We start from the raw sequence: 27,470 nt of genomic DNA on the forward strand, positions 1-27,470 counted from the left end.
TAAATACATACAGGATGCATTTCTCTATGTTTTCTTCAGTCCTGTGCAAGAGTTCAGGTGCACTTTAAATCAAATCCAGGAAACTTCGTTTGACTTTTACAGCAGAATTTTGGACCCAGCTGCTTACTTTACATTTTGTTGTATATTTTTCTGCCAACCAGGTTTTGAAAACACACCGGAAAAAAAAGAAAACCCTGACACACATCGTAAAACAAAATGTATCTTTAATCGGTAAGTGTTGACAGCAGTACAAAATATGGAGTGATGGTGATTTTATTATTGGGGGCAGAGGGGACAGTCTTGAGGTAAATTAGCATAAATAAGTCATTATACAGCCACTCCCTAATGAGATGATGTATAGCATCCTGCTAACATATCCACACTAAACATGAGTGCATGCCCCGCCCACTGCTAGGCACCGGGGGGCAAAGCAATATACATTCCAGTCTCTGAGAGTCTTTCCAAAAGTAAGAAAAGGTAAAAAGTCTTCCCATTTACCTCACGTCAATACTTCATGGGGGAGGACACAGTTCGGTTAGTCAAAAGAAGCCAAAAAGTTGGGATTAAATTCCTCGTCAGTTTATTGAATTTTATCCTTTAGCAAACAATATTTGTACTGTATTAAGAGAGAAAGGGTGAGAGATACGTGATGGCAACTCTGAAGTTCAGTTAAAAACTTTACACTGGACTGTACAAGAATTTTTTTTGATAAACTATTTACATTTTCAGACTTTTTTTTTTAAACATATTCAAAGCAGCAATAGACACTATTTTTTGTTTGTTTTTTTTTTCTTGGTTGTTTTTTTTTTTTAACTCCCAAATATTTATAAGCCATTGGCCTAATAGGGTACCGGTATTTTACAAGAATGAAAAAAAAAATTGGCTGTACATTGCTAGGAAATATTTGAAGAGCAGCCTAATAATTTAAAGCATACCTTAAAACCACTTTCAGGTGGGCGGCCCATCGGGTTCACGGGAACCAGAGATGAACGGTTGTCACAACCCAATGTAGTGCCATGGCAACGTCACTGGTTTCCAGTGATTTGGTAGGTGGAAACCAAACCAGCTGATAAAATAAGTTGCAACACTCTGTAAGGGTGACTGGTATACTTTAACAGCTGCAGCTACGTTCTAGACATCAAATTGGGTTGACCCAAAAGTCCGAAACACAATTTAACGTTTCCAAAGAGCAGCTAGCATGTCAGTCCAGCATGTCAGTGAATTGTGCTGATTAAATTAACATAGTATACAATCTCACAATATACATCACAAACAAATTACAAAGTCATGTGCGGGGGAAGGGGAGGGGTACATTTAGGGTGCATAGTAACAGCTACAAGCCTTTCTTAACTGTATAGGACAATACAATAATGTAAAAAAATGCTAAGCATTTTCTTTTATTTCTTTTTAGGTAGAAATTGGCAGGGGATACAATGTAAAAAAGATTGCCTTTTTAACTTAAAAAAAAAAAAAAAAAGCATAACATGAACGACATAGACAGACAAACAGACATGATGCACACTAGCACTTCTGCAATGTGCAGCATACAGTTTCATATTTGCACCTATCCCATTATAAGTGAGCACCGATACCTAGCTCACCTCCTTAGCCAAGCAGAGCTTAAATAAAAACTCAAATCCTACTGCAAAGTTTCTTTGCATCTCTCATATACCTTACTTATTCTATAGAATACTTTCTGAATTTAGCACGCAAATTTAAGAGGAAAAAAAACAGCATCTACACCAGTTACAACATCGTTTACATCAAAGAGATGAGCAGTCAAAGTAGATATATCTATCTATAAAAATGTTACATTTGGGGTATTATCAAAAAAAAAAAAAAGGAAAAACCTACAGTTAAGTATAAAATAAAATAAAATGTAAAAACACTTTACAAAATAAAGGATTCTGGGAGAAAGAAAATAAAAGGTCATAATGAAATGTAACAAGTGCTTTGTTTGTAAACTGAGGCCAACCATATTCTTAGATTTACTTTGAAGAATATATACAAGAGGCTAGTGCGGAATCCTGGGATAGTAACAGAGAAGCACGGCCTGACCTCAATAGAAAAAAAAATATTTCACATTCTAATCAAAATTTTCCTTAAAACCTTCAATGTTGGAGGCTACGAAGCACAACTAGCTGTGAAACGCGTTGGGCCCCTCGAGCATTCATTGAGATCAAGAACAAAAACCCGTCACTGTTCGATTCATGTACCTTTATAAGACATAGAGATCAAAGAGCTTACTACATTTGATATTAAGTGCTCAGAAGCATGAAAAACATTTTGATTTCGCAAAAATCAACACAATCTTTGTCAATATACTCTCTTCAAGGCAGCAAAATGACTAGCTAAGTGAGATCACATGAAAAAGCAATAATTTTCCAATTCTTTTTTTTTTTGTTTCTTATATTCAGTGTGAAGTCAAGTTATTACCCCCTGGGCATATAAAACAAATCATATTTATAGAAATCTCTCCCTTGAAAAAGAAATCTTGGTATTAAACCTTGAAAACAGAGCCTCTAGTTTACAAAATGGCTAACCCAAGGGTGGTAAACTGAGGCCTACTAATATTGCAAATGACATCTATTATGAATTCCTGTACCCTTTCTTTTCACTTATCTGTTTTTGGAAGCCCTGTTACGATTGTTACCAAATTACTAAATTACATACACATTTAAAAAATGCAATATTTAATTGCAATATTTATAAGCAATATTTGCAGTTCTGCCCCCAATAAACCTTTTTAATACTTATTGTTTGGTGATTTGATGGCCAAACCGCATCTACAAAAACTGTAGAACAATGTCATAGTTTAGGATAAATAAATGCCATACTTTGTTGTTTTTGAAAGAACATATTATTAACATATTTTCTAAAGTGCAAAATCTATTACTCCTTTAAGATTCTCACTGGCTGAAATGCTTCTTTTCTACACTGCTGTCTGTACCTGTATTGAAACATACTAATGCGTTTAATGCCACAGCAGCATGCTTCTCAAAATAAACCACACTAAGGTCTTTCAAAACAGACCTCAATTGTAATGCCTAATTTTCACGTGAAAGTACCATTCTTTTGCCAAGCTTAGCTGGCAGTTACGGTAAACGGTAGGATTTTAAATTATGCTTAAAATGTTTATTCTGTAAAATTTAAAATAGTTATGCAAAAATGTTTGCTGGCTGGACTTTTCTGTTGAAATGAATATTGCCAAATATTTATAATTTAATATACCTCCCTTTCAAGTTTATATGTTTGATGCACTTAAATGTAAGAAAAAAAAAGTATATGTATTTACATGAAAAAAGGATATTCTCTTTTTCCCTTTTGTGCTTAAAAAATGGAAACTATGCTCTGAAATGTGCACATTAAATAAATTTGATTTGACACCTGGGATAAAAATGCTAAACTGATCATTAACCAATTAGAGACGCACATTTTTTTTTTTTACTTGACACAATTCAGATTAAAAAACTATTTAATTTGTAAAGTACTTAAAACTAGCAATGCTGAAGGGGGAAAAAAGAAATAAAGAATAATGACTACTGTTCTAAGGAACCATTTTGTTGAACACATTACATTGTGAATGCAAAAAAAAATAAAATAATTATGTTCCATTTCTTATCCTGGGCCTTTTTTTTAAATAAATAAATTTGAGGGAAGTTTTAATGTATTCCATAATATACATTGATTGGAGTTTGTATGGGAACCACAATACCAAAAGTAAATCCTCTATAGATAAATTATATTTCAGGATAAAATGACCCTTATTGTACATAACTTGTAAATGGCATTCACCTGTATTTTTATACCCAATCATTTCACCTAGCTAGTCAAGTCCTTGAGATGCACAAGCTAAAAATTGTATGATTTCTACCATTGAATCTGATTATCTTATTGAAAATTGGGGAATCGCAAACTCTCTACAAAAAGTAAAATTAAGCGATAAGTAAACATATAACTTACTGTTTATACATGAAAAAATTACATTATGCCCTATTCATATTTACACAATAACTATATATAAAAAAACGGAGATGGAAAATGATTTGTATAATTCTTTAAGCTCCAGTTATAAAGTAAAACCAATGATTGTCACTTTTTTTTTTGTTAGGACTAATAAATAAAAGGTTTCAATACTTCTGCAAATTAGAATTTTTACATTTCAGTCTAATATTCGGAAGAGTTGTGACTGGTCAGGTGACCACAAAGCTGGAGCTTGATTGGAACTTAAACAAAAGTGTTTAAGCCCAATATGTATTTGCATAAATAAGTGAAATAGCATGACATTAAAAAAAAAAGTGACTTCTATCAGGCAAGTGTGAGACAGACTCACAGGAGTCTAAACAGATGACTTTTGTTCATGAAGTTTTTATACAGTTTCACATTAGTCAGAAGTGATACAAAATACCATTTCTATCCAGTGCTTATTATAACACTTAGGGGAAAAAAAGAACATCTGCGAGTGTATTTTCTGTACAAGCAAAATCAAGTTTCAAATGAAAGAACAGTCACTTTGTTCTTTGCCAGCCCGCGTAATGTGTTTTTTTCCTTATTATGGTCGTAAAAAAAGAGAAAAAAAATGAACTGCTAACTAATTTTTTTGTGCATAAAATAAGTATGTAATGTACAAAGCTGGCACTACTTATTCAATTAATAAAATGTCCTTTAACATAGCTGTAAATTTTTAATAAATAATGAATCCAGTTCCAGCATAGGATTGCACATAATAGGCAGGGTTAACTCTCCAGTTTTTTTTGTTTTTTTTTAAATATGATCGTCTATAAAAAACAAAACAAAAAACCTATAAGCTAATTCAATTTAAGTGCACATCTTATTTAAAACAGCAACTTTTTAATTTGTACTTAACTGCATAATTTTAAGTTCTTTTTATTTAACAATGGTTAGATGAAGGCATCAAAAAGATTTAATGCTGTATGGTAATCTTTTCATTCGTATCAACAAAAATTGTAACAAAATTAGCTTTTGGCGTCTGTTGTTAGTGCAAATAAAAAGAGTATTGCATACAGTGCTTAACTTTTTTTGATGCTACATGTGCACGGATATGGCTAGAATAAGCTTTCTTAGATGGAGGCCTTACTCTAAAACTATGTTTTATTTTCACTTAACACTTTAACATTTTAGATTTTACCAAATTTGTCCTACTCCACTTTCTTGTTGCCACACTTTCTGCCAGCGGTGCTTATCTGGTTAAATGTATTACACAATATTAATTATCACTTTAACAATAATTGGTACCATTAGAGGTTTTCAGGCTGATTTGTAAACAAGAATGTTTTCCTGTTGCAGATCCATACAGTAAAATTCTGCATTTACCCTTATAATTAAATTCTGGATTTTACTTAAGATCCTAACCCCGAAAATCAGCCTCTTCAAAAAAATGTATTTCTAATCTTGCTTTTTTAAATATTTGTGTTTTTAAATGTTGGTATTTTTATGGCACAGATGCACACACGGGCTTTCGTTATGGTTCCAAACATATTTTGGATCCGAAAAAAACAAAATGGTGACCCTCCCATTGTTTACAGTGCTTTATGGACATACAGTAACCTACTGTATGTCTTGACCATAACAGAAGTGATGCTTAGTGATAATTCATAACCACTAATTTGAAATATGGAATCTATTTTTGTGTCTTAATACAACTTAACACAAACGAATCCTCACCTTTCTAGTCAAAAGGCCTGTTGTTATGACCTGTACACCCATGTTTACCGCACATGTTGGTTACTGATTTTAGTAAACCAGGCTATGAACTATGTGATACAGGGTATGGTAGGGTGTAACAGAGCTACAGTTGGACCCTTGGCATTCTGGAATGAATAGATTCAGATTAACAGGGTTAACAATGAATGCAAGGGTTTACAAGGGACACTACAAGCCTAATTTATCATGGCAAAGCTTTTCTTTCTCTAAGACTTTTTTTTTTTTTGCAAGGGTTAACAAGGGACACCACAAGCCTAATTTATCATGGTACAACTTTTTTTTTCTCTAAGCCTTTTTCAGTAAATCAATCACATGCTCTCATCAGCACCAGGGACCAGGTTTAGCTTCATTACACAATTTCCTGAGCGCTCTGGAAGTTCTCTGAAAAATAACAGATTGTGCAGACCAAGTAAGACAACTTGAGAGCGGTATGTTTGTCCAAAACAGTGGCCACCTTGTTTAAGATTCCAGGAGATTGTCTAAGACTTTCTAAGAAGTTTTTTCCTTAAGACACAAACAGCTCAGGCTTAGGAATTTCAACGTTTGGCACGTCAAGGAACGTGGACCTCTCAACAGTAGAGGGCTCCACGGAGAGTTAAGTGCAGGTTGCATTAATGTCTGGATTCACAATATGTAAAAACATGTACCTATTCTCCTAAGAGATTTCAGCATAAAACACATTCACAACGTGTTGGCTGGCACATACCTGAGTGAGAATGTTTATACCCCATCTAAAAACAGTAACTCAAAACTATCAGCATTCAAAAGAAGGAAGAAAAAAAAACACACAAAATGTAAGACTTGTAAAACAGCTATGGGTTCATTTCAGTTCAAGTCCAGACGTCTGATATTTTGAAGACATCTTCACTTAAAATAAAAAAAGAAAAAAGTTCAAGAAAAACTAGGGGGGAGTCATTTCGTCTCACACGTGATGAAGAAATATTTAAGACCTTTCCGCTCATGGGACTGTGGAAACCACATACACATGCAAGCTCTTCACAAACTTCTTCTTTTTGTTCAATATTCTAAGAAAGTTAAGAGCATGTTCTCCTTGACTTTTTCCCAAAGGATAGAAATGTTTCTTGTTTTTTATTGTCCTAGGTTATTTGTTTTTGTTTTGTTCAGTTAGCACCGACGGCCTCATTAGCTTCATTTTCGCTACTATAGTCTGATTTGGGTTCCTCGTCATACTCGTCGTACATCTCCATTTCATCCTCTCCGTTCATCAGGTCGTTTCCGGTGAGGCTTGCACTGTCCAGCTTCAAGCCGTAGGTGCTCTGTATGACGGGGATGCTGGGCTCGGGACTGGCTGAAGTGCTGGAGCAATCTGACGTCATCTGCGGGGATGGTGTGGTGGCCGCCATACTGATGGCACCTGGATACACCACTGCTGTAGCGGTGCTTATCGGGATCTGGGGCTGTTGTCTGAAAAGAAAAATGAAAATAAGTGTTATAGAAGCAAGTTAGATGCAAAACACTGAATTACTGAAATTATAAACCAGGTTTAAAAAGCAAATAAAGTGAGTAAATTGAAGCTAGAAAAATACTGCACATTTATAGCCAATTAATATTTTCACCTATGAAATATTTTAGTGTTAGGCTGGAACTATTATTAAAATGAAATGGCTCTTTCAGTTAAAACAGATACAAACAAGTCAGCTAGTGTTGCATGATAGTGTAGTGCACTATCTGTAGGGAGTTTTGTATGTTCCCCCATGTCTGTGTGAATTTCCTCTGTGCACTCCAGTCCCTCCCACATCTCAAGGCCATACAGGTAAGTATATTGCGCCCGCCCCCCCCCCCCCCCCCCACCCAACTAACAAAAATACCAAAAACTAGCCTTAAGGTGCATATTAACAGTACAATCTACTGAACACGGTGATTCCAGCACAGCCGGCGCCACCATAGGCCGCAATAGGAATTACAGCTATAGCAGTGCACAGGGAGTAGCTTCGGCACCGTCAGAAGATGGAGCAGAAGTTGCTTTTAAAACCCAATAATTCAGCTTCCATCAATTGCTGGAAGCCGAATTATTTCATTCCCCACCATCCATTGCGGCCTGGAGGGGGAATAGTATTTACCACGGCCGGGAACTTGTGCAGCAGCAGGATCAGTCATATACCGGCTGTATCCTGCGCCCAAGTCTCCCGCGCCAATATGCCTTGCATGTCAATCTACCGTTTGGAAATTGGATTGTTAATGGGCACCTTAAGACTGTGTTATGGGCGTTAGACTGCCTGTGTTACGGATTGAATTGTGAGCTCCTCTGAGGGACACTTAGTGACATGAATTCTGATTCCAAATGATGCAGAAGATGTAGTCTATAAAGATACTAAAATAACAAAAGTGCCCAAAAAAAGACTACGATTTAAGGCCTCTTTCACAAAGGCAGTGAATTCACTGGCCGGGTGCTTGCTAGTGCTCGGGACTGGTGCTAGACAGGCAGCCCCCTATAAATTTAGATCTGAGCATGGCCACAGCCATGCGCAGAGTCGACATGGTGCAGTCCTCTGCCACCAGGTAGTACCACCGCCTGTCAGCACATGACACGCATGGTGGTACAACCGCTGCAATTCGGCTACATTTAAATTGCACTATCGGGCTTGGCAAGCGTGCAGTTCAGCCTTCCATCTGAATATATTTTTTTACTAACATGATTACCAGTATTTCCAAGAGAAGGGAATTTAAAGGCACAGTTATCAACCCCTCTGGAAAACAAAAATGGTAATATTGGGGCTTTCAATTGTCTTATTTCTTATTGGCTCACCCCACTGTGAAGAACTGCCTCATTTCCTGTCTCCTCGACCTCATTAGCTGTTTGTATTCTCCAATCCGGAGCTTTTTGCCGTCCACAATGCAGGTGCGCTTGGGCCGTGGCTTGTACTTGTAGTTCGGGTACTTCTCTAGGTGTATTTTGCTGAGTCGAGCTTGTTCTTCATAGTAGGGCTGCTTCTCTTGGTTGGACATCGCTTTCCAGCGGGAACCTGTCATGGGTAGAGCAAGAAATGATTACCTATATCTGGACTTTAAAGTAAGGTAAGATACAAAAGTATCAGTTTATCATGAATGGGTTTCTCCTCCTACCACTTAAATGTGTATCTCAGGGCTGTGACATCATCAGAGGCAAATTATTCCATGCAGCCAGTAGAGGGTCATATATGACTTGAGGGCTCGGCATCCATGCAATGGCTGGGATTTTCTGGGGGTGGGGGAGGGCATTTGCACTGAACAATGATGTCACAGAAGAGCAAGGGGCATTCTGGGGACAAGTTGAGGTGAAGTTTTCTGTTAGCTAATCCCTCAGGAAATTCTACAGCCCTCCACACAGTATATTAGTACCCACAAAACAGGCAGTGCTGCAAGATTGCTGGAATATCCTACTGATAGAGCTGAAGACCTCAGTTTAGGGTGCAGTTCCACATTAAACCACCTGACAGCCTTTTTTATTTTGCTATACGAGGTCCCACATAGAGGAGGAAGGTACTTATGACAATAGACATTTGCACTGAACAATGAAATAATTCCAAGGGCCATTCTGGGGAGTCCCATGCCTAAACCTCCGACAAACTCGTCGGATATGTTCCGGTGCTGCAATGGTGGGGGGACAGGAGAGCGTAGGAAGCATCTGCACAGTCCAGAGGCTTCCCTGTTCTTAGGTATGATTTTTTTTTATTTTTTACCTCAACAGTGTACCACTTTACCAATTCACTTGGCTCAGTTTCTATTTTTATAGGAAACTGATAAATGCCTATGTATTGGGACTATATTTTCAGATGACCTATGATCCCAAGATGAGGGGCTTGGACACCTTCTGATCGGATGTCGTCCCACACACTGTGATGATTTATCCAGCTCTGAAGTAATGACGAGCCCCTGGCCAGATCTGCGCCCATCCCCAACGCACAACGCCTCTTCGCACACGGCCATTCCGCTCATTATCTAACGTCGCACCTACTCGCCGCTCACAGCGCCAACAACACAAAGTGAAGGAATGCTATTTTAAGCATAAAAACGCCCAAATTTTGCATATGTAACACTCAATTAAAATAACTTTGGCGTATTTTGGCCCAGACACTAATCCTTTCATTACACACATATTACTCCATCCTGTCTAAATATATAAAATGTTATGACTTTAACAAAGTGACTTATATTTAAAAACGTGTCAGCAATTCGACCTGGCCGGGGAGCCGACGTCCAGCGCAGCTGCGGGGCGCACTGCACGGGCGAAACTGTGTGTTTATGCTCCATTATTTGTAATGAATTTCCTAAATACTTGAAGACAGGAAATAGTATTAGACAGGCGGAGAGGAGATGAATGAATTGCGGACCGTCAGCCAACAGCATCTAACGTAGCCAACAAGATGTGCTAGAAGCCAGCGATGTTACAGCTGCACACAGGCAGGACAGCGAGGGGCAGACTGTCCGTTTAAAGGATCACTCCGTTCACAATGGATGATGGAGAGTGAACCCGAGGTGAGAGGTACATGGAGGCTTGTTTACAAGTCAATAAATATGGCAGCCTCCATATCCCTCTCACCTCGGGTTCCCTTTAAAGTGTACCAGAGCTGAAATAAATAAAAAGATTTATACATACCTGGGGCTTCTTCCAGCCCCATCCGCTCGGATTGCTCCGCCGCTATCCTCCGCTGTCTGCAGCTTCGGGAATCAGGTCCCATCACTTACATCAATTGGCTCCAGTCTACGCAGGAGAAGTGCGCTGTTTGCGTATCTCTCCTGCAGCCGCTGGAAAGATACATAGAGGGCGCACTTCTCCTGCGTAGACCTGCCGCGACTGGAGGAAGTTACGGGACCCAGTACTGGAGCTGCAGACTGCAGAGGACAGCGAGTGGATAGGGCTGGAGGAAGCCCCTGGTATGTATAAATCTTTTTATTTATTTAAGCTCTGAGTCCCTTTAAGCAATGTCTTATTCTCTCTCTCTAATGGCCCATACTCACGGGCTACAATTGTCGCCGCAACACGCGGTGCGCGCGTGTTGTGGCGACAGGTCGCCTGTGAGTATGAGGCGTTGCACGGGCACGCACCCCGAACCGTCGCTCGTCGCTGCTGTCGCCAGGCGATTGGCGCGGTCAATCGCCTGGCGACAGTTGCCGCCGCAACTGTCGCTAGTCCGCGTGAGTATGCGGACTAGCGACAGCAACCTCTGTCCAGAACACGGAGCTTCCGGCGGTGGTGGAGGAACGTCGGCGACAACTTCTGTCGCACAGCTGATCCCTCTTCCGCGTGTGTACGTGGAAGGGACCTAGCAACGAGCTGTCGCCGGCCTGTCGCCCACACGCTCCCGTGTGCTAGCGACAGGCCACAAATGTAGCCCGTGAGTATGGGCCATCAGTGGCATTTCTCAGTTTACATTCCTGCAAATCTGTTGCACCCATTTCCAGGTGTTCCTGCTGGATTCTTCCATTGCATCGATAATAAGGATCATAATCTGCTAATTACCACTTTAGCGGTTAATAGCAAAGCCCCCATACCTGCTATCATCACTACAACTGCTATGTATGTTAAGGACAAGTATGGGAACAAGGAAAAAAAATTATTTTTCAAAAAAAAACATGGAGTTTTTGAGAAAATCTATTTTAAAATGAAACAAAAAATGGTTTTTGAATGCAGAAAAATGACAGTTAAAAAAACAATTTTCCTTTGCATTTTTTAAATAAATTTTCTAAAACTACAAGGTCTTTTTACATTTTTTGGGTGATGATCGCATGTATGGGGGCTTAGCTATTAAGCGCTGAATTCGGCACACAATTATCCGAAATTGAAAAATGACGGTTCCTGATTACATTTACAAAGAAATGAATTATGATTTTACCCAAAACTTTGCATTTCGATTTTGCATTTCGATTATGCAAAATATGTCCTCCTCAGTAGTCTATGATGGTGAGATTGTTGTGCTCCTGAGATTCCCTCTGTACAAACCGATAGCACCCATTACCAAGGGCTCATCTTGCTTTATTATTATGCCTTTTGGGGACTCTGGTGGAATCTCTCTACAGTGTAGAGAGAGCTAGGACCTCAGGATATTGAGATCTTACCACCAGAGTCACAGAAGACTTCTGCATGGAGAGGCTAGGTCCCAGATAATAGCAGGATTGTATAGCTAGAAACTCAGTAGTGTAGTACACTAGTACACTACTGAGTTTCTAGCTATACAATCCTGCTATTATCTGGGACCTAGCCTCTCCATGCAGAAGTCTTCTGTGACTCTGGTGGTAAGATTTCAATATCCTGAGGTCCTAGCTCCACCCACTAGCCCCACCTATCACCCCAGAAGTGACATTTTAATGTTTGGTGGCAGCTGGAGAGTTAATCGTGACTTTTTCTATCTATCTTTCTATTCTATATATCCCAGTCCCCTATACTGTCCCTTATATCCTCCCTACTCTTATGGACTGTACACCCCAACCCACTAATACCCTTCCCTTAACCACCCCTTCCCATGCTAATGGTTTGCTTTGGAGATGCTAAATGTATTTGGTCCTGCCAATAAACTTTATTTGGATTTGGGCTCCGCCTACTAAATTCTTCTATCTCTCCTGGCTTCTGGCTGTGGAATCTCTGCACTCTTCAGTCTTTATCTCTGTACACCTGCTGCACCTTATACCAGGGGCTCCCCGCCAACTGCTGGGTTCTGTCTTTATTATTATTATTATTATTATTTATTGTATTTATAAAGCGCCAAAATATTATGCAGCGCTGCACAATAGATAAATTGATTAACATACAGGTAGAACATACGGAAACTCACAACAAAACAAGATCATGCAAATGATTTGATAACAATACAGTGTCATTGGTCAAAATAGAGACGGTTCGAGTCTACAAGAGGGGTGGTTGTGAGTAAGATTGCATAATCAAGCTGGATACATTAGGGAGGAGGGCCCTGCCAGAGGCTTACAATCCAAAGGGTGGGGTGGAGACAATAGGTGCGTCTTTTGAGAGGGGGTCTAACAGAACATATTATGGTGCTGGTGTAGGGGGGTATGCGAGCGTAAAGAGGTGAGTCTTGAGAGCTTGTTTGAGGACTCTGCTAGTGTCCCCACATCCTCTTAATGAACAGTGATAAGACACCAGTGAACACTCCTCACGACATGATCCCCCAGCAAAGAGACCCTGTCACTAGGTGAAGCACAACTCCTGCACGCATTGTCATTAGGTTCATGCCTAAGGGAGTTACTCACCAAGGATTTTGCTGATGTTGGAGTTGTGCATGTCTGGAAACGCCTGCAGAATCTTCCTCCGCTCGTCTTTCGCCCAAACCATGAAAGCATTCATTGGTCGCTTGATGTGCGGCTCATTGGCTGTCCTCCCCCGTGAGTCTCTGTACACTCGCGCCTCCACCACGGTGCCGCCCCCTATTGGAGAACAAGGACAAAAGCTGTAGTCATTTCTTCAGTATTTACAAACACGCAAGAAACATCACACATGGCCCTGCATCCAAAGGAAATCTTACAGGACAACAGAAGGGAGAGGGATATCCATTCAGGCGTCCTGGTTATTCACAAACCTGAAATAAGCATGTGGCTTTTCTTGTCAGATTTTTGTCAAACATCTGATCTGCATGCTTGTTCAGGGGCTATAACTACAAGTATTAGAGGCAAAATATCAGTAGGACAGCCAGGCAACATGCATTGTTTAAAAGTAAATAAATATGTCTGCCCCCATATCCCTTCTACTTAAAGTGGACCCAAATTAAAAATACAAGATTTCAGAAATAAAATCTATTTTCTAAATTATAATAATAAATAGCAGCCTTTTTTCAGCTGCATGATGACAAATATAAAATATTTTACATTTATTGGAGAAACCCCTCCCTTCCTTTCATATTGCCGGGATTTTTCCGGCAAACTGTTGGAGTAGATGGTGTCCGGCAATGGAGGAATTGCTAATGGCTGCCCCCAGTATAACCCTAGCTATGAAAAGAGAAGGGTGAAAAGCATGCGCTGAAATGCTCATAGGCTTGAAGGAGTGTTTATTTATCTTTGTATGTGTCAGAGTGGTGCAACTAAATATTTTTCATTAAAAAAAATGTTTGGTTTGGGTCCGCTTTAAATTGTTCTTTAAACACCTACATAAAAAACAACATATTGTCCTGTGTTGTGTTGAGGTTCTGAAACCCTGTCGCTGATAGGGCATGCTGGGGTATGTAGTCCCTCAGCACAAAGGAGCAGAATCTGCAGCCAGACAGAATCTGCCATTGTTTCATTGTGTGAATGCATCCATTCCCCATTGCTAGTCTCCTGTCACATTCGCAGTACATCAGTTTTAGTGGCAGTGCCGTCACATGGCGGGTGGATGAGCGGCTGACAGCTGTATTTGTTGTGCAGAGATGCAGAGCCATGTGAGCAGCTTATGTTACCCATCGCTGTCGCAGATGACTCTGACTGCTGTACGGTGCCTGCTCACCCCGGGACGCCCAATTCACAGACTCTCTACTTGGCTGTGACAGCCTCGCTGGGGAAATGGGAGAGGCTGACTCCACCACATTGTGCCAAACTTCTATTACTATGAAAGGATGACTGGACCACATGGCTGCTCACTCCACTTATATGCTCAGAGGGCGCCATTAGTGGTCACTACTAGGTGCTGCAGCAGTCATTACATTGCATTGTTACTGAGAGCAGCCAATGGCTCCTGGGCTCTTTAGATCACTAAGTGACAGATCCTTTAAAAGTTTGTCTCAGCCAGTGTTTCCTTGCCCTTCATGGCGAATAGTTGCCTTGTGTTACGTTGCTGGCTGTGATCTCTGTGGATTATCTGTGTACCACCTTTTGCCTGATCTTTGGACTATGTTATTTGATTGCCGCCTGCACTGACTCTGTATCTGATAGTGATCGTGATTATCTGACCTTCTGTGTATGACCCCTGACCTGTAACTGGACTTGCTAAGGGATACGTTTTTATACCTCACTATCTGATCTCTCAATGCTGACCCGGACTGTCCACTATCTTGCCCATTTGTACATGCCTAGTGTGGTTCTGGTGGTAGTTTAACCTTCCAGGCCTCAGCCTCTATACCTAGTGCACACTTAAAGGCTTGGGTGTAAATGAGTGCTGAGACGATGTGATTGGTCGTCTCTCGGCTTAGCGGGGACGGGCCACATAAGGTGAAGACTGCGGAGGAGATCGGGGTATTGAAACAGGAAGAAGGCCGGAGATCCAAGTTTAGACAACAACTGCAGAAAGGTTTCTTCGCTGGAAGAACTGTGAAAAATGGAAAACTTTTTGTGCCAAATGGTTTCAAAATAAGGTCTGGAGGTTTTCCTAAAAATTGTAAAAATAATAAATGGCTACTTAAATTTCTAAGCCCCAATAGTAAATTATATGCTAAGGCTTATTCGATAGCCACGTGGAGTTGGAGAAGCCACAGTTTATAAGGGATTATTCTTGCCTTCCCCTGGATCAGCTGTGGTTTCCGAGCATAGAGATTTTGTTTCTCAGTTAGTTGTACTTGATGACCATGTCATCTTAATTATGTAAATATGAAGCTTCGTGTTACCCTACTGCCGGGTGAAATGTCAGGTGGGGGAGGCATGGAGAGGCTGCAAAGCTTTTCCGAGGAGGAGGAGGGGGATTTACCAAGAGGAGTAAAGAAACTAGGTGGTGGATGTAACATGGTTCTCCACAACATAAATGAGGACCCTGTAACACCCGACTCACAAGCTCCAACTCACACCTTCCACTGATGAAGGGGAATTACCTTGAAACAGCTGCTTGCCAGTGGGATTAGTCCACACCATAAAATTAATAAGCTACAGCGTGCAATAAATCAGCAGTTCTTGATGTGTGTCTGGCTTACAAGGCCAACACGTTAAAGAGAACCTTAAGTGGCATGTGACATGATGAGATAGACATATATATGTACAGTGCCAAGCACGCAGATACCTATGTTGTGCTCCTTTTCATCTTTCTCTGCCTGAAAAAGTTAGCATTGAGCTATGCAGTTTCTCTCCAGTCAAGACCCAGTTGGACTATAGCACCCTTTAGTGATAAGTAATTACACCCATAAAACACTTTCCTGGCAGAGAACTGTGCTTCTGAGACCAGGGGACAGATATGAAAGTCAACAGTTCATATATAGTAGCTCTCTGAGAAGCAAATACTGTGTCATTGAGCTGAGACAAAACAATAAATCTACCTTTTCAAATGTTTAAAGGATAGCTATCACAAAACAATTTAAATGTAAAATACATACATATAAATGTACACTTCTTCCAGAGTAAAATGCACTATAAATTACTTTTCCTAAGTTGCTGTCACTTGCAGCTAGCAGTGAAAACCTGTCAGATTTTGGACTAGTTAAAGAGGAACTCCAGTGAAAATAATGTAATAAAAAAGTGCTTCATTTTTACAATAATAATGTATAAGTGATTTAGTCAGTGTTTGCCCATTGTAAAATATTTTAAATCCCTGATTTATATTCTGACATTTATTACATGGTGACATTTTTACTGCTGGCAAGTGATGTAGCTGCTGTATGCTGTTTTGGCAGTTGGAAACAGCTGTAAACAGCTATTTCCCACAATGCAACAGGGTTCACAGACAGGAAACTGCAAGAAGTACCACTGTACTCAGAGCTTCTTGTGGGAGGGGTTTCACCGCAATATCAGTCATACAGCGCCCCCTGATGGTCTGTTTGTGAAAAGGAATAGATTTCTCATGTAAAAGGGGGTATCAGCTACTGATTGGGATAAAGTTCAATTCTTGGTCGGAGTTTCTCTTTAATCTCCTTTTGGGGGATTGTCCGTCATTTACTTTTTGCACAAAAGCAGTTACCGAACTGCAGTTGCTCAGACCAACTCCCAAAATAGCATGAGAAGTAGTAGGAGGGCAGGCAGGTATCTGTATTTATGTCCTTGCTAAGGAGTTCTTTTGTAAAGAATAAAGATAATACTGAGATTCTCCTATAAGGAAATGGTCTGGTCCAAAATGGGCAATACTGCAACTTTACGATGCAGAAACATCAGACTCCGCATGGTGGTGTAGTGGATAGCACTCTTGCCGGTTCAAATCTTGGCCAGGGCACAGAGTTTGTATGTTCTTCCATTGTTTGCGTGGGTTTCCTCCCACATCTCCAAAACATACAGATGGGTTAATTGTCCCCAAAATGGGCCTTAGACTGCAATAGGAACATAAGACAATAACTGACTATAGCTATAGGCATTAGATTGTGAGCTCCTCTGGGGGAGAGTTAATGACAGGACTGTACATTATGTAAAGGTGCTGCGGAAGTTGTCTGCACTATATAAATATGCAATAATAATTGCTTTCTACAACTCAACCTAAACCTTCCTTAGCGAAAAGAACAAGTAGCCTCTACAAGCCGACGTTTTATTGGAACATTTATTGGGATTTCATTGGCCATTAGCAGCTTATCAATTTCCGTCATATTTTTATTGTCGCTGACCACAAAACACCGAGGTTATTTTTCCCCATTTCTGCAACAGTCACAGAATTCTTTTATTTTTTTCCACCCCTGTTCTTCCAAGAGCTGGTCGGATGGAGGCAGCGAAGCCCAACCAAAAAGCTCTCAGCCAGGCGCGCTCTGCCATATGTCAACGAGAGAGAGAACGTCTACCGAAACCCGTCTTGTGGTCTTGGCTGATGTCTCTCATCTGAGTTTGAAAGGAGCTAATGACTGTGGTGGGCTGATGCATGTGGCTCGTGGCTTTGCGAAATGAAGGAAATTCGAAGCTACTCCCGTCTGAAAATCTCTTTTCCAATCTCACTCCTCCGTCTCAGCTTCAGAGCAAGTTTACTTTTTACTAAATTGCACGCACTTCTTCTATACAAACTTTTTTTCTTTTTTAATCTTGATGAAACTCTGAATATAACGGAGGAGTTTTATTTCAAACTTCTATTTTTACACTCGATTGGAAAGCTCTCCAACAGCTCTTAAAAAATATTTTTATTCGTTTTTTTTTCTTTCCATGGATGGGGGATTTAAAGGCTTGTTGTGGTTTTGCCCATCAGAATAGTGACATCTTTGTCTGCGCATTTTTCCTTTCATTACGAACGTTGGCGTTTTACAAAAATAAGAGCCCGGCACACACCGTCCATAGCAACGATAAATATTTAGACACTGCGGGGATTGACAATCAAGAAGATTCTTCTCTGGACTGAAAGAGGAAAAAAAAAATGAAAAAAAAAATTGCTCCATCATTAATATGGAAAAATTACTATGAGGCGTATATTATTTTTAACAGCGCAGTAGATCTCCGGCTGAGGCCGGGAAATAAAAGCTCTGTATAATTGTACAGCTGGCCTCGTAAAATGGGACTAATCACCATTGTCGAGTATATTAATTTTAGCTAAATATCTTGTGCATCTAAAGGTTTCCGAACACCCGAGAAGAAAGAGGTAAAAGCAGAACTCTGATTAAAAAACATATTCCGTACCCTTCTGTAAGGCTGGGTTTCTGTAATTTCCACATGGAAAGTACGTAACTTTTTTATTGCAGTTTTACACCATTTTTCTTGCGCTGTTTGTTTTGGAGAACTCCACATAGTTGTCCAGTCTCCCAAGACTCTTATTTTCTCTGTTTGTACTATCTAACCTGAAGGTTCAGGCCTGTTCATCTAATACTGGTATTGCAGCGGTTGGAGGATTATACTGCTTAAGGTTCGTACTTCCCGCCCAACGGTTCCCGCAACGTCCCCCTGACGACGGACGTCAGCGACGCCTCTTCCTCTCGGCGGGTTAAAGCGTTAGGTCACCCGACATACATGGCGGCACGAGCAAGACTTCCGCGATTGCCGTACTTTGCGCGATTTTGTTGGGGATCTCAAAGATCCGATCCATCGTGTCTGTCCGTCATCATTGGCGTGACGCTAGGCGATGTTCGCGATTGTGCGCCTGCACCCACCTTGCAACGTCGTTTCTTGAGTTTCTGTACTCTTGAGTTTCTCTTCATATATTCCAGGGCTGTAGAGCTAGTACAGAAATCATCTGACTCCTCAGTTTATGTAACTCCGAATCTAGGTACCCAAAATTGCTCCGACTCCTTAACTTCAAGTCCTTAGTCTAATACTTACCAGGGCTCATCCAACTCCGACTCCTCAATTTATGAAACCTCTGATTCCAACTCCAGGTACCCAAAATTGCTCCGACTCCTTGACTCTGACTCCACAGCCCTGCATTATTCAGTTCTCATCTCTGCACACCTGCTTTCATTTTATGTTTATAGGGCTCACTATTATGTCTTTTTTAATTAAGCATGATTTAATACATTACTCAATTTTCCTGTATGATCGATCAATCGATTCAATCTTTTTGTCAGATTAAGAGAGATTCAGTTATGTTCCATTCTGCTCGGACAATGAAATTGGACAATATCTGTTTGAATCGACTCATGTACTCGATCAGGCAGGACAGAAAATATCTGGTGGATTGTGAAAGAATCGGCTACTGTTCACATGATTTCGATGAACGCAGAACCGATTTTTGGATTCAGAGCATGGAGATAGAACACTGTTCAGCTCGAACAGCGAAGGAGAATCTCATAGGCTCTAGCGTGCAGTGTGTGGGCCACTAGATGATCGACTTTCGATACACCGTGCTGTTGTTAACACAATAAAGTTGATCGCTTAATTGCTCAATGTAAAATCAAGTTATGTATGGATAACTTAAGGCACCCCAGTAATGGGGTCTTTGCTTACTTGAATTGCACACCTATCATAACCATTACTAGGATCTCCCCTGCTGGATTCTTCTCCGTTTCAGTGACTTAAGTGACTCCATCACTAGGTGACACTCCCATCCCTCTTCACCAGTTGCATTCTTCCGTCTTTTGGAGAATTCATTGGTGAGATCTCAGTACCCAACTTTACGCACACGCTGTTCCCGTTGCAAGAGGCTTCCCCAACTAGTGACTTTAATTGTTCTATTGCAAGAGTAGAAGCTAGGGCAACATCCCAAAGTGGGATGAACATTTTCATGTGAGCAGGGGGAACGTAAAATTGGACCTCTATCAACACATCATAAGTGCAACGGACTACCTTAAAGCACACCTGAAGTGAGAGGGATATGGAGGCTTTTAAAGAGACTCTGTAACGAATAAAAAAACTCTCTGGGGGATACTTACCTCGGGAGGGGGAAGTCTCAGGGTCCCAATGAGGCTTCCCCGTCCTCTAAATCTCGGGGGAATCCAGCCCTGCCCCTCCCCCCCCCCCCCACACACAACTGCCTCGACAAGGCTTGACAAGCTGTGATATATTTACCTACCGCGATCCTGCGCAGGTGCACTAGCGGCTCTTCCTCCAGGCTATGGCGGAAATAGCAGAGCCCGATTGTATCCGCTTTACTGCGCAGGCAGGAGTCCTTTGGGCCTGCGTAGTAGAGTGGATCGATCATGCTCGGTTATTTTCACCTTAGCCTGGAAGAAGAGCCTCTAGTGCGCCTGCGCAGGATCGCGGTAGGTAAATATTTACCTCACCGCAGTTCGGGGGTCCCGGCACTTGAGGAGGACGGGGGAAGCCTTGTTAGTATTTAGAGGCTTCCCCCTCCCGAGGTAAGGATCCCCCAGAGGGATTTTTTTTTTGTTACAGATTACAGATTCTCTTTAACCACTTAATGACATGCTGACTTATAAAAACGTCCTGTTTTTATAAGTCAGACAGTACTGCTGCCTCTGTGCGCATGCATGTGCGCGCTCCCGCGGGTGCACGTGCATCCCCTGCACCTGCACGTGAAAATTGTGAAAAAAAAAAACACCAAAAAAAATACACCTTTATTTCCAAACGATATATTGTCACCAAACTTTGTACTAGGGACATAATTAACATTTTGTGATAACCAGGACAAATGGGCAGATAAAATGTGTGGGTTTTATGTACAGTAGCAGTGTTTATATTAAAACCATAGGGGATGAAATTGGAGAAATAGTGTATTTTTTCAGTTTTTCCTTGTAATTCCCTTTAAAATGCATAGAAAATAAAGTAATTACTGAAAACAAACATCAACCCCAAAAAAGCCTGATTTGTGGTGAAAAAACAAGATATAGATCATTTCATTGTGATTAGTAGTGATTAAGCTATTGGCAAATGAAAGGGATGAGCACTGAAAGGTGAAAATCGCTCTTGTCCGTTAGGGTAAAAATCGCCTTGGGGTGAAGTGGTTAAACAATGCAGATTGCCTGGCTGTCCTGCTGATCCTCTGCCTCTGATACTTTTAGATATAGACCCTGAGCAAGCATGCAGCGATTCAGGTGCTCTGACTGGATTAGTCACATGCCTGTTTCAGATGTGTGATTTAGACACTACTGCAGCCATAGAGATCAGCAGGATGCCAGGGAACTGGTATTGTTTTAAAGAGAATAAATATGTCAGCCCCCATATCCCTCTCAGTTCAGGTGTGCTTTAATTGAAAGACTGACTTAGGCTTAGGTGAGCGAATCCGGAGAGGTGAAGCTTTATGATGTGTCTCCCTGAGCTGTCCACATGTGTGACAGGAGGTGTATCCCCCGGTGGCACAGTCATTACATCGTATCTGGAAGTCTGGGGAACGCCGTTTCTTAGCCACCACGCTAAATGAAATCAGATGCCGAGAGCGTAAACAGCAGCCAAATTAACAAACACATTAAATATTCATCGCTGCATTGTGATAAAACGGAATGATGGGGTCTTTTCCAAAGCATTGCTAATAAGTTTAGAAATAGTCTGTTTAACGAGCTGCAGAATTCTTCTGTAGGAAGAGGCACTGTAATCAGCAGTGATCCCATTATTTCCTTATAAAGAATTCCTTAAAGCGGACCTGATTTCAGAACTTCCTCTCTGTTCTAAAAGATAAGCAACAGCATAATAACCTTTAAAGAAATGTTTTTTTTCTGTTATAGCTTATAGTTCATACAGAGATCCTGCAGAGTTAGTACTTCCTGTTTTCATGGGGGCACAGAAAGTGTTAACCTCCTGTGTTTACATATTAGCTCAGAACTCGGCAGAGAGCTGACAGCTCAAATTACACTGGCTCATTAACTGCAGATGAGGCAAAGACTGATAATAGATAGGCTGGTGTCTATAAACACACACAGGGTGGATTTCTCTGTATTTTTCCTTGTGTTCTGTGTAAGGGCTCATTTCCACTATCGCGAATTCGCATGCGTTTTTCGCATGCAAATTCGCATAGCAATACAAGTGAATGGGACTGTTTCCACTTGTCAGGATTCCTGTGCGTTTTTCTGTGCAGAAAAAATTCGGATGGTAGAGCCATCAGAATTCGCATACCGCATACCGCTATGCGAATCGCATACAATGCATTTAATAGGAAATTCGCATGCGGTTTGGGTATGCGAATTTCCATGCGAATTCGCATAGAAACAATGGAAAAAGCACACCAGCACTGCTATGGTTAAATTCGCATACATCGTCATCCATGCGAATTCGCATGCGACTTCGCATGAACATTCGCATACACCCGCATGCGAAATTCGCATCCGCATGCGAATTTTTACCACGGCGATTCGCACCGCACAAGTGGAAATGCAGCCTAAGAGTTCCACTTTCAAGAATAATGTATTTTTTTTCATCCATGTTTGTGCATTGGCAGAATGTGAAAACAGCTTAGCCACAGATGTGTGAGTGATTCCCTTCCCAAAATACACGTTCCTCAGGTCCTGCTAGCCAGCAAAGGTGACCTACTAAAACATGTACTACGAGCTTGGTGCATGTGGCAGCCAAAGCATATTCTCTATTAACCAGGACTCCCAAAAGACCAATGTTGAAGATGATACGCCAATAACCCACTCTACAGAAGCTCGGATGTATGTTCAGGGGTGTATCAATGGCCCCGATGATACCTGCGGACAGTGCCGAACGAGCACACAGAGCAGAGCCATATTTACCCATTCCCACCTCACATCTCCACCTTCCTCCTGGCAGCCCGAGTTACTCGCTTTGTATACATGGCTCCCGATCATGTCACATCAGGGGCTGTGTATGCAGAGCAAGTGGCTCAGGCTACCGGCACAAAGAGGAAAGTGAGGCGGGATAGGTGGTGGTGGTGGGGGGGGGGTGTTGGCTGGTAGCGGAGCCTGCAGGGGGGCCCAGGTTCATTTTGTTTGCAGGGGGACCCAAGCGCCCATTGTTACCCCCATGGCAAGTTCCTCAGAAAACTAAATACACATCACAGGAACTTACCATCTGCGTCTTCTGGCCTCGTCAGATCGATGACTCCAGGTCCCATCTTTCCCTCCTCATTAGGCTTTCCCATCATCTGCGGGCCCATGCTGTCATAGTGTGTCCGCTCCTGCAAGGAAAGAGGACATTAATCAAGCTGCAAGAGGCTGCAGGTACATCACAAAACCAGGACAAGATTTTGATAATGCCACTTCCCTGACTGTAATGCTCTTGGCTTTACCAGTGTCTGAGTCACACAGGGAAGAAGAATGGAGCCAGCGGAAACTTGTGCTATAGCTCCGCCCCCTTGCATGCAACAGCATAATTAGATCAATACGCAGCGCTGTGTGGTGCAGGAGAGGATCAAAGTGATCCACAAAGGGTGACGGCGCCCCTAGTGATCAGCCCAAATGTGCCCACATAATATATTACTTGGCGCAGCGGTGGAGGATGGGGCCAGCAGAAATCTTATGCTGAGTAAATACATTACATTTTTCCGCTCAATTTTTCACCCGATCGTTTTTTCCGCACGATTCTGCGCTCAATTCTCTTATCTTCCGCTTGTTTTTCTTATCTTTTTCCATTCACTTCCGAGCCAAAAAAGCGATGGGAAGGAATATCGGACATGTCGGAAATGATCTATCGAGCCCATCTATCAGGGGTAAAAACGTATAATGTATTCCCAGCATTAGTTCTACACTTTAATCTGATCCGGCTGATGCTGTGCCGGCAACAGCGCCATCTAGCGGCAGCCAGTTTTCTATGTCAGACAATGGACCTATGGAGAAAGATGCCAATGTTGAATATAGTCCGACATAGGACTGGAGAGGGTTAAAGCCATTCAATCTACCAGAATGTTTTGGAATGTAGGAGGAAAGCAACGTACCTGGAGGAAACAGGGACCAAACAAACTCCAGGCTGAAGTTAGTACAAAAGCAGTACAGTAGGGTACTACTGTAGTAGTGCTGCTAGATGAGAGTGCTAACCAGTTAGCCACTGAGCTACCCATCTGCATTGGTCCCTTCTTCCGATGTACATCACTTTCACTATGCTCGCTGCATCTCGGAAGCAACATATGCTACACTCTCTGCAAAGATTGGTTGGTTAATATCCATCACTCAGAACTGGGAGGTCCACTTCATTTCCAGCTATTTCTTATGAGCAGCTGCTGTGCTTGTGTAAGTCCTGATTTACTACAGAGATGTGAGTGGTGCTATAAGTGCTTAGTATAAATAATGGAAATACTGTATCTTCTGTAGCTTTCATTGCTTAGAAAAATCAGGAAACCTGTGAATAACAGGGAAGCTAGCTACCCAGCCTAATTTACCCAACTTTTATAAATAGCCCTCTATGTGTACGGTATACAAAACCTGGGTGATTTCCTGGCCCAAGTCCTAGTAATGGTCAGCATTACAAGGATACGTTCCATTGGCTGAGGAGGAGCGAATAGACCCCCCCCCCCCCCCTCTTCAGCAGAATCTGGCAATCTCTCGTCAGCAGCTTGTAGGTGCTGCGTCGGTTTTGGGATGGCGGCGCGAGAAGGGTTAACAGCCGGCGTGACAGATGTAACACGTCTCGGTGCAGGGAAGCGTTCACACATATTGTATCATAATCTGCAAACATTATCGCTGAATGCCAATTACACCCATGAAATGACTCCGTACAATTATGTCAGGGAGGCGAAGATGAGCGAAGATTCGACATATGTAGATTTCTGCTAATAGAGCACCAGACCCCAGACAGGTGTCACGTAGAGCATATACCCGCGGAGGAGCGCCGGATCATTTACATGGGAACAGGCTGCACCGAGCTCCGGAACGCCGCATCTCCAAGAACACCACTCTGTAGAACTTATCAGAACTGAAGATATTATTCTGCCTTCACTCTATTTATATTAATTATTCCATCAGATTTGCACCATCTAAAATGACTTTATTGGATATCTTCTTAAAAATTACAGCATGTTAAAATCCACATGTGGGTATGTACACAGATGACGCACAGGCGTTTCGGGCCGTCCTCGGTCCTTTCTCAAATCATGACAGGACCACACTAACATCAAGCTGCTAGCCGCACATATATAAAGCCCAAAAGAGGACCACAATGAGAACTACCACTTAGCATATATACATATTCATAAGGCGTAAACACACCAATCAGGATACAGGTAATACGTAAATGATTGTAACACCCCAAAGAACACTGTTAATCTCATAGCTGTTTACAGGCATAGAAGAATGCATATAGGACACTCACCAGTAGTCTTCTCCATGTATGACATACCAGAGAAAAACATTAAATATACGGCTCACCGTGTCCAATTATTTGCATATTGGTATAAAATCTCTGCACCAATAGAAAATGAGCCTACAACGTCCGCATAGGGACAGCTCTCACCTGTACCCAATAGGCAGAGGCCATCCACACCCCCACATTGGCTAGAAAAAGATAGCAAGTAGCAAGCGCTGGCCAATCAGCGCATACGTCTAGCATAGACACTGCATTGACTTAAAGGATACCCGAGGTGACATGATGAGATAGACGTATATGTACAGTGCCAAGCACACAAATAACTATGCTGTGTTCCTTTTTTTCTTTCTCTGCCTGAAAGAGTTAAACATCAGGTATGTAAGTGGCAGTCAGTCAGAACTGAGTCAGACGACAGTGTGACCCTCACTGATAAGAAATTCCAACTATAAAACACTTTATTAGCAGAAAATGGCTTCTGGGAGCAGGAAAGAGATAAGAAGGGTCAATAGTTCATAGATTTTAGCTCTGGCATACTTAAATGAAGGTGTCATTGAGAAAGAACAATAAAACAGTAAAAACTTAAAAAGTAGATTTAAATATAAAATAAAACTATGGGATATCTTAAAAAGTCATTTTTAGGAGAAGGAGAATACATACAATTGTTAATTTCGTTTGGTTATTTTCACCTCGGGTGTCCTTTAAGTCTGATTGGATTAGCCGCATGCTTGTTTCAGGTTTGTGATTAATGCTGGGAATACACCATGAGATTTTTTGGCAGATAGATGGTTCGACTGATAATTTTCGACATGTCCGATCTGATTTTCGCTCGTTTTTTCTGATCAATTTCTCATAGAAGTGAATGGAATTTGATCAGAAAATTGGTCCTAAAAACAATCGTAAAAATGATCGGACAGGAAATCTGCTGAAAAAATCTCATTGTGTAGTCCCAGCATTAGGCACTTCTGAAGCCAGAAGATCAGCAGGGCTGCCAGGCAACTCTCCTAGAAGATACATTTTCATTTTCTGTTTAAAATAACGTATTCACTGAGCAATTAAAAAAGTACTAAAATGTAGGTGAAAAAGTACCGTCAAAATTATTTTCTTGCTTGCTAATGGCTTAAAGAGACTCTGAAGTGAGTCTAAATTGTCTTTTCTAACCATGTTAAGCCCAGCTAAACCGCCGCTATCCCGCGGCAAAATGAGGGGTTAATACCCCCCAAATCCCCCCTGCAAAATCCACGACTTTCATGGTCGTGGATTTTGCTGCTCATGGAGGCTCTCTATGAAGACAGATTGAGAGGGGCGGGGGAGAGGCGGGGATTGATGCGCTTGAGGCAGAGCTTATGGTTGTAGCTCTGCCTCAATCAGGAAGCGTTCCCCCGGCACCACGGAGGGGATTTGGGGGGTATTAGCCCCTCGTTTTGTCGCGAGATAGCGGCGGTTTAGCTGGGCTTATGGGGCTTAACATGAATACAGGTTAAAAAAGACAATTTAGAATAGCTTCAGAGTCACTTTAATGGGCCCTTTATTTATAATGTGAAGCCATCACCTAGTAGAAAGCAGAGGAGTGAATTGGACCTGGCCCTGTAAGCGTCACTGATAGTAGCATTTAGTTCTGGCTCTGTTAGCCCATTGATAAGACTTCCCTCGTCTTTTCCTCGGGTTCCTGTTTGCGCAGCTCAGCCACTGTGCTGTGTTAGTCAGCTGTTTCAGCTCTATTACAATTACACGATGCTCAGTAAGAGAACAGACAGGTCTACAATTCCCCCCTTGGCTGTCTTCTGTGTTCTCTTAGCTGCACGCCGGCTCTGCGCTTGTTATCATTAATTTATTGTTCCTGTTTAACAAACGTGTTAGCGTGTTTTCCCTCACGCCGTGATGTTTCCCCGGCAGACAAAACGCCGCTGCGTGTTGTGCTGGAGAACAATGCCATCCGCATCGTTCATTATCACAGAACAATATTAAATGTCATGTCAGCCGCGGTGTGCAGACGTGAAGGAGCGGCTCGGAGCTCGCTCGGCGCGCCGCTCGCGTTAGACTTAATACATTATGCAGGAGCGCAGCTCGCTACTCGTCTCCTCGCGCGTTGACCCACTTCTTTACCAAGCACTTCAAACACCGGCGTCGGGGCGCCCTTCTCCTGCGACGACACCTTCCAGAGATCATTTCACAGCTAAAACATGCAAATCGCTCCGTCGCTGTTTACTCAGCTGAGGTGAATAAACACGTACATAGCATCTTTTGCATCCGCTTCCGACCAACAAACGCAATCCAAGAAAAAGGCTCCCAGTGTTTCTTCTATGGCCTCAGTTTTGTACGATAGTCTCCGTAAAAAAGGGATACTCCGCTTATAGGAAAACCAC

At 41.7% G+C, this 27,470-nt stretch overlaps 1 protein-coding gene and 1 long non-coding RNA gene across 18 annotated transcripts in view; one reads left to right on the plus strand and one right to left on the minus strand.

Moving 5' to 3' along the window:
• Positions 1–27,470, plus strand: part of LOC137538435 (uncharacterized) — a 407,510-nt gene that overhangs the window by 143,955 nt on the left and 236,085 nt on the right. The window contains exon 2 of the long non-coding RNA XR_011024784.1: positions 162–231. This is a non-coding gene — a long non-coding RNA (uncharacterized lncRNA). The remainder of the gene's footprint in view (positions 1–161; positions 232–27,470) is intronic.
• SOX6 (SRY-box transcription factor 6) overlaps positions 208–27,470 on the minus strand; it is a 605,164-nt gene continuing 577,901 nt past the window's right edge. For all 17 annotated transcript variants that reach the window (XM_068260626.1, XM_068260625.1, XM_068260627.1 and 14 more), the window contains 4 exons: positions 22,879–22,987; positions 12,928–13,101; positions 8,492–8,708; positions 208–7,149 (listed from right to left, as the gene is read on the minus strand). In XM_068260626.1, coding sequence (XP_068116727.1) covers positions 6,846–7,149; positions 8,492–8,708; positions 12,928–13,101; positions 22,879–22,987 — 804 coding nt within the window. In that variant the 3' untranslated portion in view covers positions 208–6,845. The remainder of the gene's footprint in view (positions 7,150–8,491; positions 8,709–12,927; positions 13,102–22,878; positions 22,988–27,470) is intronic.

This window comes from Hyperolius riggenbachi, chromosome 11 (assembly GCF_040937935.1).
Source record: "Hyperolius riggenbachi isolate aHypRig1 chromosome 11, aHypRig1.pri, whole genome shotgun sequence".
Taxonomy (NCBI): Eukaryota; Metazoa; Chordata; class Amphibia; order Anura; family Hyperoliidae; genus Hyperolius; species Hyperolius riggenbachi.